The 8692-nt window shown below is 50.3% G+C and overlaps 1 protein-coding gene across 3 annotated transcripts in view; it reads left to right on the top strand.

Moving 5' to 3' along the window:
* PIP4K2B (phosphatidylinositol-5-phosphate 4-kinase type 2 beta) overlaps positions 1 to 7777 on the top strand; it is a 37001-nt gene extending 29224 nt beyond the window's left edge. For 2 of the 3 annotated variants that reach the window (XM_030922752.1, XM_010379336.2), the window contains exons 8-10: positions 2213 to 2471; positions 2941 to 3044; positions 3706 to 7777. In XM_030922752.1, the coding sequence (XP_030778612.1) occupies positions 2213 to 2471; positions 2941 to 3044; positions 3706 to 3786 (444 nt within the window). In that variant the 3' untranslated portion in view covers positions 3787 to 7777. The remainder of the gene's footprint in view (positions 1 to 2212; positions 2472 to 2940; positions 3045 to 3705) is intronic. The other variant, XM_030922751.1, reaches the window with a different exon arrangement.
* The last annotated feature ends 915 nt before the right edge of the window (positions 7778 to 8692 follow it).

The raw sequence follows: 8692 nt of genomic DNA on the forward strand, positions 1-8692 counted from the left end.
CACACCTGTAATCCTAGCACTTTGGGAGGCTGAGGCAGGTGGATCACTTGAGGTCAGGAGCTTGAGACCAGCCTGGCCAACGTGATGAAACTGTGTCGCTACTAAAAATACAAAAATTAGCCGAGTGTGGTGGTGATGCACGCCTGTAGTCCCAGCTACTCAGGAAGCTGAGGCAGGAAAATCACTTGAACTTGGGAGGTCGAGGTTGCAATGAGCCGAGATTGCACCAGTGTACTCTAGCCTGGGTGACAGAGCAAGACTTTTTCTCAAAAAAAGAAGGCACTTTATGGCTTCTCTTTGGCATATCTGAATTGCCAACATCACTACTCTTGCTCTTTGGGGTCATAATGAAGTCAAATATGGGTTACTTGAATACAAGCACTGTGATACAACTATAGTGAACTGATAACCAAGATAGCTACTGACAGCTACTGAAAGACTAATGGGACATTAGTGTGTACAGTGTGGATACACTGGACAAAGGGATAATCTGCATCCTGGTCAGCACTGAACAGAACATAGCTAGATTTTATCACACTACTCAGAATGGTGCACTATTTAAAAACTTATGACTTATTGGCCAGGCGCGGTGGCTCAAGCCTGTAATCCCAGCACTTTGGGAGGCCGAGATGGGCGGATCACGAGGTCAGGAGATCGAGACCATGCTGGCTAACACGGTGAAACCCCGTCTCTACTAAAAAATACGAAAAACTAGCCGGGCGAGGTGGCGGGCGCCTGTAGTCCCAGCTATTCGGGAGGCTGAGGCAGGAGAATGGCGTAAACCCGGGAGGCAGAGCTTGCAGTGAGCCGAGATCCGGCCACTGCACTCCAGCCTGGGCGACAGAGCGAGACTCCGTCTCAAAAAAAAAAAAAAACTTACGAATTATTGCTGGAATTTTCCATTTAATATTTTTGGACTGTGGTTGACCACAGGTAACTGAAGCCATTGTGGATAAGGGTGGACTACTGTATTTAATTTAAAGAAATCCTAGTTCCAGCCCACTACATTGGGTTTAGGAGTCGTAATGGGTTGAAATTTGTGATCAGAAATATATTGCTGTGTTGCATCCATCTCTCCAGCCTCTTCCATAGTATATCATTTCATTATTTCTTTCCTCAAACTTGGCCATGGCCTCTTTTTTTTTTTAACAAGAGACAGGGTCTCACTCTGTTCCCCAGGTTTGAGTGCAGTAGCACCGTCATAGCTTACTGCAGCCTCAAATATCTGGACTCAAGCGATCCCACTTCAGCCTCCCAAATAAGTAGGACCACAGGTGTGCACTGCCACGCCAAGCTAATTTTTTTTGTTTTTTGTTTTATTTGAGACGGAGTATCACTGTGGCCCCCAGGCTGGGGTGCAGTGACGTGATCTTGGCTCACAGCAAGCTCCACTTGCCAGGTTCACACCATTCTCCTGCCTCAGCCTCCCGAGTAGCTGGGACTACAGGCACCTGCCACCATGCCCAGCTAATTTTTTGTATTTTTAGTAGAGACAGGGTTTCACTGTATTAGCCAGGGTGTTCGATCTCCTGACCTCGTGATCCACCCGTCTCGGCCTCCCAAAGTGCTGGGATTACAGGCATGAGCCACCACACCCAGCCACACCCAGCTAATTTTAAAAGTTTTTTGTAGAGATGGGATCTCACCACATTGCTGAGGCTGGTCTCAAACTCCTGGCCTCAAGTGATTCTCCCTAATTGGCCTCCCAAAGTGCTGGGATTGCAGGCATGAGCCACCGTGCCCAGCCACCATGGCCTCTCTTGATCCCAAACCGTCATGGGCTGTTCCCTCTTCCTGCAGCGCTCATTCTGTCTTTAACCTGCAGCACTTGCCTCACTGACTCCTCTTCATCCTTCAGCCTTGGCCTCAACTCCTTTCTTCAGGGAGGGTCTTGCTCACCCCTCCTGTAAACTCCCACAACTCCTTGATTTTTTTTTTTTAAGACAGTCTCGCTCTGTTACCCAGCTAAAGTGCAGTGGTGTGATCGCAACTCACTGCAGCCTCAACCTCCTGCCTTTCCCCTGCTGAATGACTGTCTTCCCCACTAGACTTAGAGAGCTCGCTGAGGGCAGGTGCTCTGATGCCTTACTCTCTGTTGAATTTCAAAACTCTGTAGAATTGAGTTGAATGCCTTTTCCCCCTTTCTGGATGTCACTGGGATGTCCTGTGTAACCTCTTCTTCCTTCCATCTTTCCGTCCTTGGCCTTCCTAGTTCTTGGCACAGCTGAAGATCATGGACTACAGCCTGCTGGTGGGCATCCATGACGTGGACCGGGCAGAGCAGGAAGAGATGGAGGTGGAGGAGCGGGCAGAGGATGAGGAGTGTGAGAATGATGGGGTGGGCGGCAACCTACTCTGCTCCTATGGCACACCTCCCGACAGCCCTGGCAACCTCCTCAGCTTTCCTCGGTTCTTTGGTCCTGGGGAATTCGACCCCTCTGTTGATGTCTATGCCATGAAAAGCCATGAAAGTAAGTCAGAACCTGTGCCTGCCCTGCACAGCCCTGCCCTCATCCTAACCCCTCAGCTCATTGTTTAGATCCTTCTAGGGGGCATCTGGGCCTCCACCTCATTCATTGCTGCCTTTGACCTCTTTCTGCCTCCAGACTCCCCTCCAGGGTCGCCACCTCAACCTGGGGCCCTGGGGCTCCTTCTCTGCCAGGCTTTCCTATGCTTCCCTGCTTGTCCTGGCTGACTGAGGAATGGTTCTGCTCTGGTTCATGGGATGAACCAAACTTGATTGACACTGTCCTGTCAGCCCCTCAGAGTGACTGAAGATCCAATAAGATAAGAGCTATGAAAGCTGGAAAGGACTCCACTGGTCCTTTTCTCAGCCCCAACATGATAAGCCTTGTGTCTGGGGGTTGTAGCAGTGCCCAGCTGCTTTCTGCCCTTCTCCTGCCCGCTCTTCCTCCTTCCCTGCTCTCCATGTCCCTCCAGGTTCCCCCAAGAAGGAGGTGTATTTCATGGCCATCATTGATATCCTCACGCCATACGACACGAAGAAGAAAGCTGCACATGCTGCCAAAACGGTGAAACACGGGGTGAGTCCTCTCCATCTTCATCCAGGGCCCAGCTGAGTCGGTCCGTCTATGCTCACCTTCAGACCCCAGTGAGGGCAGTCTCAGGCCTCTTGCTCCAAGGAACACACTCCTGTCCCCTTCCTCCCAGGAGAGCGGACTGGAAGAGCAGCCTGCCTGCCTTGCCATGTTCCCTGTCTTCACCTACCCACTCCCTGCCAGGCTGGGCCCAATTTGTTTATTCCCCAGTTCTCTAGCCCTTGGGGCCAAGCCCGCCAGCGTTTTTCCTCAGGGCCTGCTGGGCCTATTGTGCATCTTGTTGAAGGGCCAGTAATAGCTTTGTTTCCATGACCATACTGCTCCCCATAGGCCTGTTTCCCCGTGGGCCTGAAGCCCTGTTCTCCATGTAGTGACCCCCACAGAGATCCAGAGCCTCTCTGCCACCTCCCCACTGCCTTTCTTCTACTTCGGTACAGGCCTGGGGTTATAAATCACAGGAGTGGGGCCAAGACAGTTCAGGACTTATGAGCCACTTCCTGAGGTAGTCTGCTCAGTCTTGGTGGGGCCGGGGGGTGGTATTCAACTCTGATACTAAGTGGCCTCTGAATACCCTGGCTCCTCCCAGGTGCAGCCTCCTGATTGGGGCACAGGAACTCAACCTGAATCAACCTCTTGTGTATTACAGGCAGGGGCTGAGATCTCGACTGTGAATCCTGAGCAGTACTCCAAACGCTTCAACGAGTTTATGTCCAACATCCTGACGTAGTTATCTTCTACTTTCAGCCAGAGCCAGAGAGCTGGATATGCGGTCGGGGATCGGGAGTTAGGGAGAAGGGTGTATTTGGGCTCCATGGGAGGGTGGGAGCAGAGTCGGGTTTGGGAGGGCTTTAGCAATGAGACAGCAGCCCGTGACACCGAGAGAGACTTTAGCTGAAGAGGAGGGGAATGTGCTGTGTGTGCACCTGCTCACAGGATATAACCCCACCTTCTACTTACCCTTGATTTTCCCCCCCATTTGACACCCAGGTTAAAAAGGGGTTCCCTTTTTGTTACCTTATAACCTTTTAAGATACCTTGGGGCTAGAGATGACTTTGTGAGTTTATTTGGGTTTTGTTTCTGAAATTTCATTGCTCCAGGTTTGCTATTTATAATCACATATTTCATCACCCTACCCACCCTCCCCATCCTTGCCGAGCTCTCAGTTCCCTTCAATTAAAGAGACACCCAGTAGACCCAGCACAAGGGTCCTTTCAGAGCCAAGTGCTCTGATGCCAGGTTGGAGAGGTCAGATGCCTCGCCCTGCTGCATTTGCTCTTGTCTGGATTAACTTTGTAATTTTATGGAATATTGTGCACAACTTCCTCCACCTTTCCCTTGGATTCAAGTGAAATGTTGCATTATTCCTCCATCCTGTCCGGAACATACCAGGTCAGCACCAGACATCTCGGATCAGAATCAGAGATCTCAGAGGGGAATGAGTTCATCCTCATGGGATGGTGAGGGGCAGGAAAGCGGCTGGGCTCTCGGACACCTGGTTCTCAGAGAACCCTGTGATGATCACCCAAGCCCCAGGCTCTCTTAGCCCCTGGAGTTCAGAAGTCCTCTCTGTAAAGCCTGCCTCCCACTAGGTCAAGAGGAACTAGAGTACCTTTGGATTTATCAGGACCCTCATATTTAAATGGTTATTTCCCTTTGGGAAAACCTCGGAAACTGATGTATCAAATGAGGTCCTGTGCCCTCGATCTATTTCCTTCCTTCTGACCTCCTCCCAGGCACTCTCACTTCTAGCCGAGCTCTTAGCTCTGGGCGAATCTCCAAGCACCTGGAGTGCTCTTTTGCAGAGACACCTCCTTAAGCCCCGGGATGACCTTGTAGGAGATCTGGCTCCCTTTGCCTGGAGAGTTACAGCCAGCAAGGTGCCCACATCTTAGAGTGTGGCGTCCAAACGTGAGGTGGCTTCCTAGTTACATGAGGATGCGATCCAGGAAATCCAGTTTGGAAGCTCGATGTGAGTTTTGACCTGGCCCCGCCTTGGGGCTGTTTTTTCTTGTTGCCCCGCTCTAGACTTTTAGCAGATCTGTGGCCCACAGGCTTTTTTGGAAGGAGTGGCTTCTTGCAGGTGTTCCACCTGCATTCGGAGCCTGCCACCCACGCCCTCGGAACTGAGCCACAGACTGCTCTGGCCAGGAGAGAAACAGCCCTGTTACTCTGCATTGGGGGAGGTACATTCCTGCATCTTCTCACCTCCTCAACCAGGAACTGGGAATTTGGGATGAGATATGGTCAAACTTGTAGATAACCCCAAAGATGTGAAGATCGCTTGTGAAACCATTTTGAATGAATAAATTGGTTTCCTGTGACTCCTTCCAAACCTGGCCAAGCTCAGCTTCCAAAGCGGAACGAGCACTGTCTCTGTGCCTGACTCAGCATACAGGTCAGGAAAGAATGGAGACGGCATTCTTGGACTTCAGTGGGGCTGCTGGCTTGGATGGGAAACCATTCTGGAAGAGGCAGATGGGGGTCAAACCACTGCCCTGGCCCCAGGAAGGGGCCATAGGTAGGTCTGAACAACTGCCGCAAGACCGCTACATGACAGGGAACTTGAAACCAACTGGCTCATGGAGAAAACAAATTTGACTTAGGAAAGGATTATATAGGAATAATGTTTGGGCTTGATTTCCCCATGTCATAATGAAGAATGCAAGTTTGGATCTGCTCCTCGTCAGGCCCAGCATCTCTGAAGCTGAGAAAGCTGTCTTTCAGCAGCCTCCATGGCCTTGGGCTCCCACTGGCTTCTCTGCGTTTGGTCTGCTGATCATGTTGCCATAATGTGTTTGGAAAGTGTAACACATTCTTAGCAGTTAAAGACGACTACCAGGTATCTAACTTGTTTAACATTGTGTGTGTGTGTGTGTGTGTGTGTGTGTGTGTGTGTTGTATATTGTTTACAGTTTGAGAGGTAGCATTCTGTTTCAAATGCTTTTTGTTTTTCTGACAGTATTGTTGACTGGGTCGCAACATTTTGAGCTGTGGTTTGGTGGATTTTCAGTTGTTTTTTTTTAAAGGTCATTCGCTGTGCTATCTTCAAAACCTTGAGTTTGGCCCCTAATGTTTGGCATTCTAATGTTTAAAAGCTATTTATCTTGCTTTATACAAGTTTCCTTTCTCTTCTTTTCATCATGATACTCTATTCGATCTGCAGTTTGAATGTAGAGAGAGGACTGATTCCCCAAGCACCGTCTGCCCCCACTCTTTCCTCCTTGGGTCCTGCCATTCTTTTACTGGGCAGCCGAAGGCATCAGAGGGCAAGTGACTACCCTCAGCCTCACTCCCTGGGGCCATGAAGAAAAGCTCAACAGTCTCATGGCATCTCCGAATAATGTCGGGTCTCCCAAGAAGAAAGGTGTAAGAATAAGGACATGGCTGATTGGGCGAGGCCAGGATAGGGCTAAGGCCAGGATTCCTGGCTGGCATCCAGTCACCCCTTCTCCCATCCTTCTCCCTCTTCCACAAGTCCACAGCCGAGACACTGTAGTCTCCCAGCCACAGTGACGAGTGCCCTGGAAACTCCACTGACCTCTAGATGAGGGTCCCTGGCCCTGGTTTCTGTTAATTAACCACTGGGTATTTGTGTCCCCCAGCACAGACTCCTTTCCTATGCCCTGTGGCTTGGGGTCACAGGGCTTGCCAGGAAGCCACAGTTGAGGGGCACAGACTGAAGCAGTGCTCCACCTCTCCTTGTTTCTCTAGCTCAGGGGTTGCTGGTCTGTGGCAGGTGCCACGAGTGGCCCCTGTGGCTGTTCTCAGTGGCAGTCTCTTAAGTTCCCACCACAGGCAGCTCTTCGTCCCCTCTCCCTACTTCACTCTTTCTCTTGCCTGTACTTTTGGCCTCCAATGGGCCTGCTGGTAGCACTCAGGGTGAGGCTAGACTCCTGCCTTGCCTTTCCTATCTTCATGGTCTGCCAGGGCATGCCTTGGGGAGGTGGATCAAAGACCCAGGACTTTTATCAGTAGCCAGTCCTACCCCCCAGTTGTCTTTTTACCAATTCAGGGTGGGAGAGAAAACGGCAGCACCCCAGCATGTGAGTTACTCAGGTGTTGGGGGCCAGAAGGGACAGTGTGTTTAAACAACCCTCAGAGCTCTGGCCTTAAACCTGTGGCCCCCCCACCAAGTCTAGGAGCCTCATCTCTTTCTGGCAGTCATGCGGGCAGGGGGTCCTGAAAGGGAAAACCCATTCAGACAACTGTTCCCCAATCTACCAGCCATCTGCAGGGGCAGTGACGCGGCCCCTCCCTCCTCTAGAATGTGCCGCTTATGAAGAGTGCCCCACAGGGAAGAGGAGACTCAGCTGTCCTTCAGTAGCTTGTGCCAGTATCCCAGGGCAGAAGTTTCCACAGGAGCCTCTTGCCCTTGCTCAGAGCCACTTTGTGAGGCGGTGGGAGCCAACACCCTTGGGGGAGGGGGCAGTTCCGCTCAGCACACCCCAGCATCAGGTCAGATCATTGAAATTAAAAAATGTGAATGAAGTTCATACCTACCTTTTGGGGAAACAGGATAACCCACCACCCCACCAAGTGTGTGACTTCTCCATATCCCATTGCAGTTTCCAGTTTTTAAATAGGAATTTTCAATCCCCCGTGCTTGTCTAACGTCTGCTTTAAACAGTTCGAGACCCTGTTACTGTTTGAAAATGCATGCATGTTACAATGAATCTCCAACCTGAGGAAAAAAATAAAACTCAAAAAGCTTTGTGTACATCTGTTATGTGTGAGTCCTTGGGAAATGAACCTTTTTTTTTTCTTTGCAGAATTAAAAAGTTTTGGTCCTAGCTTTAGAGGCAGCTTCGGCTAAATCAATGTATGGCTTGAGTTTGGAGAAAGAATATATGGTCAATGACATCCCGCTTTCAGATGCAATTAATAAGCAGTGGTTAAAAGCACAGCACTACTGCCTGGGTATGGGGGCTCATACCCAGTACTTGGGGAGGCCAAGGCAGGAGGATCGCTTGAGTCCAGGAGTTCAGGACCAGTCTGGTAACATAGTGAGATCCCGTCTCTACAAAACAAGAATTAGCCGGATATGATGGCACATGTCTATAGTCCCAGCTACTCCGGAGGCTGAGGTGGGAAGATGACTTGAGCTTGGGAGGTTGAGGCTGCAGTGAGCCATGATCGCACACAGCACTCCAACCCGGGGAATAATGAGACTCGTAAGGAAAAAACAAAACACCACAGCACCAGGGCCAGTCTGCCTGTTAGCTGTTACCACCATGCACATGGAAGAACACACAGACCACCCCCTTCTCCAGCTGTGTAGAGCGAACTCTGGCTAGGAGCCACTCACCTGACATAATTGAACATGTCACCTCTGTGCACATCATCTACTCCATCTGAGCACTTAACTTAAAACCTAGTGGTTCTCAAAGTGCGGTCTTGGACCAGCAGTGTCATTAGCACCTGGGAGTCAGAAATGCAAATTCTTAGGTTCCAATCCAGATCTCCTGAATCAAACTTTTAACGAGCCCTCCAGGTGATTAACGTTTGGGAACCACTCTGTTATGCAAACGTTAGGCCATCTATGTAATACAGGTTGCAAGCTGGAATCACTTGGGGGAATTTTGGAATAGACAGGTGCCCTGGCCCCTAAAAGGCCAATTAAATCAGAATCTCA

Source organism: Rhinopithecus roxellana, chromosome 19, assembly GCF_007565055.1.
Source record: "Rhinopithecus roxellana isolate Shanxi Qingling chromosome 19, ASM756505v1, whole genome shotgun sequence".
NCBI lineage: Eukaryota > Metazoa > Chordata > Mammalia > Primates > Cercopithecidae > Rhinopithecus > Rhinopithecus roxellana.